At 41.3% G+C, this 12,798-nt stretch overlaps 1 protein-coding gene across 6 annotated transcripts in view; it reads right to left on the reverse strand.

Annotated features, from left to right (window-relative positions):
• LOC138810639 (calmegin-like) overlaps nucleotides 1–12,798 on the reverse strand; it is a 30,450-nt gene that overhangs the window by 15,058 nt on the left and 2,594 nt on the right. For 4 of the 6 annotated variants that reach the window (XM_069997799.1, XM_069997800.1, XM_069997801.1 and 1 more), the window contains exons 2-5: nucleotides 8,645–8,793; nucleotides 7,892–7,968; nucleotides 7,309–7,367; nucleotides 5,320–5,461 (exon numbers count right to left, since the gene is read on the reverse strand). In XM_069997799.1, coding sequence (XP_069853900.1) covers nucleotides 5,320–5,461; nucleotides 7,309–7,367; nucleotides 7,892–7,968; nucleotides 8,645–8,793 — 427 coding nt within the window. Of the gene's footprint in view, nucleotides 1–5,319; nucleotides 5,462–7,308; nucleotides 7,368–7,891; nucleotides 7,969–8,644; nucleotides 8,847–12,798 lie in introns of all 6 variants that reach the window. The other 2 variants (XM_069997804.1, XM_069997803.1) reach the window with 2 other exon arrangements.

Genomic DNA, 12,798 nt, shown 5'->3' on the forward strand with positions numbered 1-12,798 from the left:
TCACAATAAAAAAAAAAAAAGAATTGTAAATTGGATAAAAAGGAAAAACTTGACCCTCTGCTGTCTACCAGAAACACGCCTGACTGACAAAAACAAACATTGGATTAGGAGAAAAGGCTGAAGAGTCCACATAAACATGAACCCTTGAAAGCAGCTAGGAGAGCTACAATCATATCTGATAAGGAAGGCTTCAAGTCAAAACCTGTGAAGAAAAGACAAAAAAGTCACTTCACATTAATAAAGGTAACTTACCACCTAGAAGATATAACAGCCGGGCACCTGTGGCTTGTGCCTGTTAATCCTAGCTACTCAGAGGACTGAGATTTCAGGATCACAGTTTGAAGCCAGCCCAGGCAAATGTCTGTGAGACTCTTATCTCCAATTACCTACCATAAAACTGCAGGTGGCATTCTGGCTCCAAATGGTAGAGCACTAGCCTTGTGTGAAAAGGCTCAGGAACAGGGCCCAGGCTCTGAGTTCAAGCCCCACAACCAACAACAAAAACAAAAGACAGCAATTTTTAGCATCTATGTACTAAATGTTGGTATACTCACCTTTGTTAAACAAATGCTAGTGGATTTAAAAACACACATTGACTCTAAACACTGACAGTAGGAAGCTTCAATACTACACTTTTACCAGTAGATAGGTCATCTAGACCTACCTCAAAATCAACAGATTGAGATTTGATAATATCATATAACAAATGGACCTGACAGACACCTATAGAATGTTTTGCCACCAGTTGAACAATCACATTCTCCTTAGAAGCCCGTGGAACTTTCTCAAAAATCAGTCATATTCTAGGACATAAAGTAAGGTCTTGGAAAATGTAAGAAAGTCAAAAACGGATTTTGTTTCATACCAAAATACTGTATTCTTTCATACCATAGTGGAATTAAACTAGTGTAACAGTAGAATAACCTGCAGAAAATATTCAGCCACAACAACACACTTACTAGAGGGAAAAATTTAAAAATTTTTTGAAATCCAATGAAAATGAAAACACAACCCACCAGAACATTTGGAATAGAGGAAAGGCAGTTCTCAGAGATAGGTTTATATCTATAAGCACCTATAGAAACAGAAAGAGAGATGAGAGCGATGTCTAAAATAAACACTTGAAAGATATACCTCAAATTTGTAGAAAAAAATGAACTAGCCAAACCTTAAACTAGCAGACAGAAAAAATAAAAACTATAGAAATCATGTGCAGTATACGCTCATAATTCTGTATATGTTTAAACAATTAGCAGTGCTCAATTCTGTACACTAGAAATTTGGATGCCTTTTTTTTTTTTTTTTTTTTTTTTTTTGGTGCTGGTCCAAGGGCTTGAACTCAGGGCCTGCGCACTGTCCCTGAGCTTCTTTTGTTCAAGACTAGCCCTCTACTACTTGAGCCTCACCTCCACTTCCTTTTTTTGTTTGTTTTTGTAGTTTTTTTGGAGATAAGAGTTTCATGAACTTTCCTGACCAGGCTGGCTTCAAATTGCAATCCTCAGATCTCAGCCTCCTAAGAAGCTAGGATTACAAGCAAGAGCTAACAATACTCACCTCGGAGTACTCACTTTGATAAAGATAACATGAAAATAGTCCCAATAAAGTTCTTACTAACTGAATTCAACAACACATCAAAAATCTTGTACACTGTGAGAACATCGGGTTCATTCATGTATGCAAAATTGGCTTAACATAAACCAATAAAAATGATGCACTACATAAACAAGATAAAGGACAAAGATCATATAATCATCTCAACAATGCATAAAAGGCCTTTGACAAAATGCAACCTCCTTTTATGATAAAAAAATAGGAATAAAAGGAAAATACCTCAATAAATGCTATTTATAACAAACCTATCACCAACAGCTCACTAAATGTTGGAAAACAACCATTTCCTCTAAAATCAGAAATAAGACAAAGATGTCTACTTTCTACTCTTATTCAATATAGTGCTGGAATTCCTAGCCAAAGTAATAAGGCAAGAGAAAGAAATAAAGGGTTCCAAATATGGAAAGAAGTTAAATTATCCCTATTTGCAGATGTTAAGATCCTATACCTAAAAGACCCAATGATTCTACCACCAAACTCCTGCACCTTCACAGCAATGTGGCAGGATACAAAATCAACACACAAAAATGAGTGCCTTTTGTGTACTCCAACGATGAACAGAATGAGAGGAAAATTAGAAAAAAATTCACAATAGCATCAAAAATAAAAATAAACAATTAAGGAGATGAAATATCTCTACTATGAAAACTATAAAACTTTGAAGAAAAAAGACGACAGTAGAATATGGAAATATCTGCCATTTGCACTGATTGGCAAAATTAATATTACAATAATGGTCATATGGCCAAAGATGATCTATTGATTCAATGTAATACTGATCAAAGTTCCAATGTCATTCTTTATAGAAATGGAAAAATCAATCCTGAAATTTATACAGAAATGCAAAAGATCCCGGATAACTAAAGCAATCTTGAGCACAAAGCCAATGTTGGAGGCATCACAAAACTAGACTTCTAATCATATTACAGAGTCAAATAACATCACAGTTGCACAGAAATATCAAACAGCCCAGAAATGAATCTGCAGTACCACAACTATATGACTTTTGACAAAGGAACCCAAAATAGATGCTGGAGAAACAATGGTCTCATCAACAAATAATGCTGGAATGACTGGATATCCACATGAACAAGACTGACATCTACTTCTTACTCTGTATGAATATGAACTCCAAGAAGAACAAAAACCTTAATGCAAGATCTAAATGTTGAAACTACTACTGAAAAGAATAAGGAAAATACTAAGACTTATTGGCATAGGAAGTTAACTTCCTGAATAGCTACTCTAGTAGCTTAGTTAACAAAACTGTTAGAACTAATAAAGAAACTCAATAAAGGTGGAGGCTATGCAATAATCATATAAAAATCAAGTCACATTTTAATATATGAATAATGAGCATGCTGTAAAGGAAATAAGTCTCATTTAAGACCATCACACACACACACACACACACACACACACACACACACACACACACACACACACACGCATGCAAATACCTCAGAATAAATTTAGCCTAAGAAGTAAATGATCTCTATAACAAAAATAAAACACTGATGAAACAAACTAAAAAGTACTGAAAAACAAATCACCCTATGTTCTTAGATTAGAAGGCTTAGCATTGCTAACATGTCCATTCTACCTGGAGTGACACACAGATTAAAGCAATCCCAATCAAAATACCAATAAAATACTTCATAAAAACCCACCCTACATGGAAGCTCCTGCCTGTTCAAGAAGCAGAGATCAGAAGGCCTGCTGTTTGAGACCTGTCTGGGGAAAAGTTAGACAGGCTCATCTTAACCAAAATACTTGTGTAGTGCTATGTGCATTTCATCCTTTTTATGTGGGAAACATAAATAGGATTCATAGGCAAAATATGAAAGACTATTTAAAAAATAAGTAAAGCAAGGGATGGGAAGGGGAAACAAAGGAGGAGGCAACAATGCTTGATAAGAAATCTACTCATTACCTTGCCCATGTAATTGTAACCCCTCTGTACAGAAGTTTGACAATAAAAAAAAAAAAGTAAAGTGAAAAGGGCTGGGTGAGTGGCTGCTTAACAAGCACTGAGTTCAAATCCCAGTACCACAAAATACAACAGTCTTAAATTTCATATGGAACTATAAAGACCCCAAGAAATCTTGAACAAACAGAATAAAACGGATACATTGCAATAGCAGATCTTGTCAAAGCATTCTACAATTATGTTTTTAAAAAGTAGCATGGAACTGGCATAAACAAAATGACACATATCCCAATGGAACAGAAGAGAGACCCCACAAATAAATCCGTGTATCTATAGCCAATTTATCCTCAACAAAGTTACCGAAGAAATTCATTGTCAAAAGGCCAGGCTCTTAAATAAATGGTACTATGAAAAACAGAATACCCATATACTCAAGAATGACGTTACATCACATATTTTTCTATTTTAATAATTTCTGCATTTTCATACAAAATATATTTTCATGTTTTAAAGTATTTTACATAACTGGGTGCTGGTGGCTCATGCCTATAATCCTAACTACTCAGGAAGCTGAGATCTGAGGATCATGGTTCAAAGCCAGCCTGCGCAGGAAAGTCTGTGAGGCTCTTATCTCCAATTAAACACCAGAAAACTGCAAGTGGCACTGTGGCTCAGTGGTAGAGCACTAGCCTTAAGCTGAAGAGCTGAGGGACAGCGCCCAGGCCCAGAGTTCAAGCCCCACAGCCAACCAAAAAAAAAGAAAGAAAAGAAAAGAAAAAAGAAATAGACCTAAATAGACGTTTCTCAAAAGAAGATAAACACATGACCAAAATGTAGCAAGTCATTATTCCTGAGGAAAATTCAAACCAAAACCACAAAGAACACCCTCCCAGTCTGTCTGAAATTGCTGTAACACAAAAGACAAAAAATAACAAATGCTAACGAAAGTCATCAAGAAATACTACTAAGGTCAAATATGAGTCTACTAAGTACCTGTAACTATTTTAAATTTGTTCAAATAGTGGGCATATGCTCTATTACATGAGTCAGTATTCAAAACTCATTGAGATGACTTACTGTAGACCAGATATTTTGAAGCATCACACTGATATATTTAACTAAGTACAATTGCTAGACTCTGGGAGGTCTCTTAAAACAAGATGGCACTCTGCAGGGCGCAGGAAGAACCAGCCATCAATCTAACAGAAAAGGTTCTGACGTGGAGGGGCTCTGGGGGGACATTTCAGGGAATGATGCTCCTGAGTGCCATCACTGTCTGGCAGGAGGAGGGAGGTTTTGTTATGACGGGTGTGGGCTACCTGTGGAGTCCAGCAGGACACTGGGCAAGCCCGGCCTCTGGCGTATGCCCACTAGGGGAGGAGCAAAGGTCTCCTGACCCCATCCACACTTCCTTTGAGAATGAATCTACTGCTGCTGAATCCCACTGCCAGCTTATCAGCAGTACTTGTGTTCCCTCTTGATTATATTTGAGTTAATATCCTAGTAGCAAGTAACTCTCAGAAAAAAAGTTGAAATTTAAAAAGTGACTACACTGTGCTGTATTATTTGGTGGCAGAAATGAATCTAATTTCATCATTAACTGGTTTTCACTGAATAATTGGGGTTGTGCATATATACATTCCAAGGTTTAACGAAATAAAATTGAAAAAAATAGAATCTTATGCCCAGCACTAAAGTCGAAGCTATCTTCAGATGCCAGTCAAATCACATGAACCCAAATCCCGAAAAAGAGTGGTCACAAGTGTACTATGACTTACTGAACGATCAAAGGTTTGTCTGCAAAGACAAAAGGCCTCTCCAAGGCGGCCGCCACCGCGTGGTGCTTCGCCCTGGACTTCAGCACGAGCCCCCGGTCTCCAGGAACCTGGTTTTCTTTCAACTCTTCTATTTCCCATCTTCCTAAAAAACAAAGAAAAGCAAGGTAAATTAAAACAGAAAATACTGATAATACAGATTTCCCAATAAGCTGTAAACTATGTATTTTTCATCAATACTGATATAGAAAAAATAAACCATATTGTAAGTCAGGAAATGTCTGATATGTTGTGTATGCATCTCTCTTCTCCTCCTCTTTTCTCTTCTCCCCACTTCCTTTGCTCTCCTGTTCTCTTTTCCCATATCAGAAGCTGGTTTCAGGGCTGAGTGCAGTGGTACACTTCTGTAATCCCAACAAACATAGGAGGAAATGCAGCATTATGGTCCCAGGCTGGCCCCAGGCAAAAATGAAATATCTCATCTGAAAAGTCCAAGCTAAAAGCGCTGGAGACCTAGCTCAAGTGAAGAGTGCCTATCTAGCAAGCCAACGGCTCTGGGTTCAAACCCCAGTACCATAAAAGGGGGGTCCATTTCCTTAGATAAAATTATGAAAAGGCACAACCACCAAATACTGAAGTATCTGAATAAGGCACGCATGTGGTAACTGTGGTTGGTCTCAGAGGGTGGCAACACTGGATTTTCAGGGTGACATGTTACAGTGGCCAGCAACCCACTGTGAGGTTCCACCTCAGTCCATGTTGATTGAGCTGTCCGCTCCTTGCTGTCAGCTTCATCAGCGGTATGCTTCATCCACACAAGCGTTCCCAGGCTAGCTGGCCAGGCAAGCAGCTCCCTCCCACTTGGGGGCTTAAACACTAAATTCCCAGGCACAGAAGGTGATGTGGACTGGATGCTCCTGAGGTGAGGACGCCCCTGGTCCAATCATGGTTGCACAGATCCTAAAGTCAGGTGGCTCAAGTGGTCAGTTCACAAAAGTAGAAACAAATACACTGAATCTAAATGTTAGGGGACCTGTGTCAATGGGTTCTTACGACGTACAAATGAAAAGCAAAAATCCCCCGTGTTCCTGGAAAAACAAAAGCCTGCAAAGCACCGGGACACAGATGCTGGGAGCTGGGCACTGTGTCTGGGAGGCCCCACGTTCACTGGCTGGTGGGGGGTGGTTTCAGGCAGAACGAGATGAGCTGAGTGCAGACCCTGCTTCCCCAGGGAAATGCCCCTCTTTGCAAGTGGATTCAGGCTAGATGTGGCCTTGCTTGCTGTGTGCACATGGAGGGTTCCCCCCAGAGGCCAATGTCCCTAGGCCGGGGATGCACAGCAAGCAGGCTTGGCATTGGGCTGGCATGCAGAAGATGGCTGAAATCTGCACATGCCACACTGCCACTGGTTTTGCTCCTGTTCTGATGTAACCCATGCTGGGGTCTGAACGGAAAGCCACACACTTATGGCGATGAGGCCCTGGACGGACAATCCCACCCCCCAATCACCTTGAGAACAGGCCTGCTTTCCCTCAGCACAGTGAGAGGCTGGCTTTAGGCTGGAAGGAAGGTGACTCTGATTATAGGGCATTTCTTTCTACAGCTAAGCCTGAAGACAGGCTCCCGGTGACCCGGCAGACAGCTGTCAGCCTGCAGCTATGGCTCCGGGGTGACCATGTGTCTCATGCTGTCCTTAATTAGGTTCTGTTTGGTACTCTCTAGGAGAATGGTCATTTGGTGTGGGTGTGCCCAGTGGGGGTGCCCCAGCCGAGCAGAGCCTGGGCACACTGCTCTGGGAGATGCAGAGACTAGCTGTTATGGAGGGAAATTCGGTGCTGTGTTAGACACCCGGGTGTCAGGCTAAAAGGTGATTTCCACCCATGTGGAAGAGCAGCAGACTAAGAGACTGGACACTGGAGCACAAAGCCTGACAGGGAGCTGGTACACTCTGCATCAGACAGGTGACAGCTGATGGGCAAATAAATACTTTACCATCATATATAGAAATCTCTGAATCCATATCGTCTTTCTTTGCTTTTGATAAGACCCACCTGTAAATAAAGTTGAAAAAAAAAGTTGGCTTTGAAAAATAAGATTAGATGCTTTGCATATTAGAAATACAGGAAAATAGTGTCCAAGACAGTCATTGTTCACATAAAAATAAGTCTGTGGGAGGAGGGTAGATAAGGATGCCTGTGCACCGCCTGCAAGGCTGGATCTAAACCAGATTTGGAATGTGCAGTCTGCCTGCAGCACGCAGCAGGAAGCCGCTCACAGCGCAGCCTTGGCTTCTTGCTCGGGAGATGGGTGTGGAAGGAGTTTGCTGTCTCCCAGGACAGGGTCTGGGACATCGTAAGCACTAAGTATTAATCATTCTCTTACCATTTCTTAGGCTGGAAGAATAACCCAAATTTGTCATCTGAATTTAAGTTGTATTTGTCCTACGGGATACAAAATGTATCTGTATCTTCCTTTGTACGTAGCCAATCAAATTAAGCCTTGTTTTATCTATTACATAAATATGGAACAAAAAGCTGTCAAAAGCAAGGAAAACGTTCTCCAAATGAATACTCACCCGGCCAACTTTCCACTATCAAATGTTTCTGTAAAGTATACTTCTCCTATAGGTTGAGGTGTCTTATATTTAAAAACCTAGAAAATAAGATTTTTGAGAATTCAGAGTTACCCCTCTCACACGCATGTTAATGAAGCAATCTTGCAAGCACACACCACACATGCCACACATGCACATCATACCAGCATGAGGTGGCTGGGCTGTCCTAGCTATGGTAACAGCACAGAGCAATGCATGGTGACAGAAACGTGCGTGCAGCCAGAGAACACACTTCACATAGCCTTAGAACCCCAATAAGTTAACAGTATGTGGGGATTAAAAGCAATTAGGAGCATGCCAGGCAAGGTGGCTCATGACTGTAATCTCAGCTACTCAAGAAATACAGACTGGGAGGTTCAAGGTAAGCCAAGGCAAAAGGTTCACCATGTGGTAAATGCCTGTCAACCCCAATTACATTGGAAGTATAAATAGGAGGATCATGGTCCAGGCTGACCTAGGCAAAACTTTGAGACCCTATCAGAAAAATAAAGAAAGCAAAAGGGCACAGAGACACGGGCAGAGGGCCTTTCTACCAGGCATGAGACCCAGAGTTCACGTCCCAGTACTTCCCCAAAACTTATAATAGTAAAGGGTCCTCACAGTACCCCTGGGGGGAGTACTATCTTGGATGCTCACAGTACCCCTGGGGGGTGCTATCCAGGATGCTCGCAGTACTCCTGTGTGTCTTGTGAGGAATAGCACGCTGCCACCCACCTCTGGGCTAGGTGTGGCCTCCTCAGCACCTATCTCCTCTGAGTTTTCACCGAAGTCTTCCACCTCCACACTGTCGTCAGCAAAGTCCGCATTGGCTGAGATGAAGAGAAGACCCAGGCACAACCCAAGGCCTCGGAAACGCATACTGTCTTTGGAATGAAGAATAAGAGGCGGTGTGATGCAAAGCTGTGAATGATTCACACTGAGCAATAGAGAGAACAAGAATTTCTCTCAATGCTTGCTTTATTCTAGGCATATTTTAAAGCTAATTAGCAGGATGATTTGAATTATACCTTGAACAAGTAGAACACAAACTTCAAATCTCTCAGTAAACAGATTTTACAAACACAAGTCTTTGTCCAAAACCCAAACAGCCAATGGAACAAAATCTAAAGATGCTGGGCACTAGTGGCTCACGCCTGTAATCCTAGCTACTCAAGAGGCTGAGATCTGAGAATCAAGGTTCAAAGCCAGCCTGGGCAGGAAAAGTCCATGAGATTCTTATCTCCAATAAACCAGTCAGAAAACTGGAAGTGGTGCTGTGGCTCAAGTGGTAGAGTGCTCGCCTTGAGCTGAAGAGCTGAGGGACAGCGCCCAGACCCAGAATTCAAGCCCCACAACCAAAAAACAAAAAAAACAAAAAAACCCTAAAGATATAGAAATGATGATTATCAAACTCACATAATATGTAGACCCCTTTCAAAGATAAAAGCATCATCATGATTCTTAAATGTTTTTGTAGTGTTTCTTAAGTATATATGTACAGTTAGAAAATTTATAATTATAAAAGCAAAATATATTTATTTACATTTTCTTATACTCCCAAATATAAAGGAAAAGAATTTTATCACATGTTTAATGGAATTATCTTTTGCCAAAACCAAGCCGCATTTCAAAGATGAATCAAATGTGGGGGCTTACTACACTCCAGTCAACTTGTGGAGAAATTGCTGTTGCATTTATCACTCCCCAAATCCTGCGTCTACACAATCATCTGCCATTCCTTCAACTATTTTGTTCAAATCATGCAAAATTTCCGTTCCCGTGACACTGAGGTAAGTACAAGCCAGATGTAATCTGCTGCCTCTTAGCAGAAGCTCATCATCTACATAATCACATAATCATAATTATATAATCATAATTACATCCTCTTCTACTCTCATTATATGCACAAAATTCAACTTTTGTTTCTTGGTGTCAGTAGAGTTTCAAACAAGTCCCTGTGGACACTGAAACAGTGAAGGGTTCTTGATTATAAGGTGTCAATCATCCAAGTAACCCAGATCTAAGGTGTCAACCATCCAGATAGAACAGAGTATAACTATATTACTTATCTCCAGAGTTAATGTCAACACGGGATATTTTTGAGAAGCAAATTCCTAGAAATCTAAGACTCTTCAAAATGTAGGGAACTACGAGCTTAGTGGATCTCTCTAAGGCAGACAGGAATCACAATGAGCTCAGACTCTCCACTCTCCAGAGCGAGTACTACTGAAAAGAGACAATGGCTAGCAACGAAAGCCTATGGAGAATCTGGCACCGTCACACACTTGGAATAGACCGGGGCTCTCCCATTATGGAAGGATGTAAGACCTTACAACATGCCTTTTCTGTACCAATAGAGATGACCGTGTGGCTGCTTCCCCTGTACTGTTAATGTGGTGTGAAGAAGTCTTCAAATGAGGAATGCCGAGATGTGAAGCAGGAAAGTAGGAGACTCTGGAGAGCTGAAGGTGCAAGTCCCTGTGGGAAATCCCACAGGCTGGAAAGTTGATGAGAGTTGCTCTTCCCAGAATGATTCTTTTCAGGTTGCGTTCAAGGGCAAGAAAAGGACTGGTATCTTCATCACTCAGCCAGACAGCACTGATTTTGAGGGGAGACTGACTTTCTGTTCAATTTAGACCTTCAACCATTCACTCTAGTCAGAGCAATCTGCTTTCTTCAGTCTACCAATTCAGACACTTAAATCTCATCCTAAAACATCCTCAACAAAGCCGGTGTGGTGGCTCATGCCTGTAATCCTAGCTACTCAGGAGGCTGAGATCTCAGGATCGCGGTTCAAAGCTAGCCTGGGCAGGAAAGTCCGTGAGACTCTTATCTTCAATAAAAAACACTAGAAAACCAGAAGTGGCGTTGTGGCTCAAGTGGTAGTGCGCTTGCCTTGAGCTGAAGAGCACAGGGACAGTGCCCAAGCCCAGAGTCCAAGCCCCACGACTAAACACCACTCCCCCCCCCAAAAAAAAAATCCTCACAAGACACAGTCTAAACAATATCTGACCAAATGCCTGGGTATGCATGACCCATCCATCTAGTTGATAAACTGGCCATCCTGGCCATCTGATCTTTATAAAACCCAAGAACCAGGGACTGTGTTGGCTTTTCAGTTTTCTTCCATTTGAGCTTGACCTTGATTAATATATACTATTAAGTAACACTACTTACTGTTTTCAAAAGCAAAGGATTCCCATTCCCTCTCCCCTAAATGTAAAATCCTTGGTAAGCACAGCCGAAAGTGCATAAGGAAGCCTAAGAACAGAAATAGTAATTGAAACACAGCCTACAGTAGCACCACAAAGAACTATAGCAGCCACCAAGGGAGAGAGTACTGAGATTGGAGCAGTGGTCAGACCTCCAGCTACAACCTGAAGAGGAGGACTGAGGCACGCTGATTACTTAGAGAACTATCTCAGCACTGGGCTTGAAAACCATAGCCACACAGTGAAATGAAAATCAAACACTAAGCACCACCATTTTCAAAAGGATCTGTTTACATAAACACTATAATGTATTCATTTGTTTATTTAGGATTGATGCTACTGTACATAGTTCCCAAAAGTAACATTGAGACAGCTTGCAAAAAAGGCAAAAACATGCAAGCTCACCAGACCTGGAGCACACTCCTCTTATTCCCCAGCTGCAAAGCATGCGGGTACATGAGATTTAAGAGCAGGTAAATGTTTAGAGAATGCAGGGCCAGGGGGGGAAGGAGAAAGGTTGAAGGGAGGGAAGCTGGTGTGGTCAAGCCATCAGGTAGGATGGACAAGTCTTTGAACCAGCAAATTGAGGGCAAGAGTTTCCAGGTGATTAGGGGAAGCCAGAATACAGAGAGTTGATAAAAGGCTTTAAGATCCTTGGGGTGGGGCTGCTTTTCTAAAATTAATTTCTACAAAAATTCACAGAAAGAGTCCTTGTATAGTGATGTCTCTTGCTTTTGCCAGAGAGCTCTACTTATGCCAGTGTTTCTCACACTGGCCCACTAACGTTTAATATTAAATGACTAAAACAGAGGGAACAAGTTTCTGCAGAGAAGATACATTATGGCCCAGACAGCCTGCGGTTTTGTGATCTAATTTAAGGCTGAAGAGTTAATCGCATGTTAAACAGAACTTCACACCTATGAAGGAACGATGTCAAAGTTTTGCTTTGAACATGCTTCACTTTCACAACTATAATTGTAATTTTCTTGAGAACAAAAGATGTGATATAGGAACATCAGATTTAAAAGGTTTTGTTATCATGTCATGCAAAGAACAGTGAACCTTCTCACTAAAATCAGAAGATTAGGTGGCTATGTAGCTCACAGAAAGTTCACTCGGAGCCTCACAGTAGGGATGGGAAGGGAGCTAACGCTGACACCTTTTCCAAAGTAGGTGGGACACCTGGCTTGAAATGTAGCCATTTCCACATAAACAACTAACACTTTTCAGAGTAAATGGTACTAGGATTTGTTTCCCAATGGCAAATGTTTCACCTGGGAAATTCAGAGGTGATTGGCCAGTGGGACACAAAACCCATCTCACCTTCAACCAACAGTTGGGACTGGCAATGCTGTGTCAGGTTCTTGCATTAGATGCTGCAATTACAATAATTAGCAATAATTGCAGACATGGTCCCCAGTCTCGGAGTGTATGGTCTAGGCTGGAAAGCACCTAATGAACAAATAACCCAGGCGTAATAGGTAAACTCAGTTGTGATGGTTGGCAATGGGGAATTGAGCTTACAGGATAGGGGCGGGGCCAGCATCTTTGAGAAGGCGATATTTAAAGTGAGATGCGGAGGACAAATAGCATTGATTCCCCAAGGCCAAGGCAGCACCATGGCATCAAGGAGCTGAAAGAGGAGGGGCAGAGAAAGAAGACTAAGAATTGCTGGTT

Source organism: Dipodomys merriami, unplaced genomic scaffold, assembly GCF_024711535.1.
Source record: "Dipodomys merriami isolate MVZ:Mamm:240054 unplaced genomic scaffold, mDipMer1.0.p SCAF_502, whole genome shotgun sequence".
Lineage (NCBI taxonomy): Eukaryota > Metazoa > Chordata > Mammalia > Rodentia > Heteromyidae > Dipodomys > Dipodomys merriami.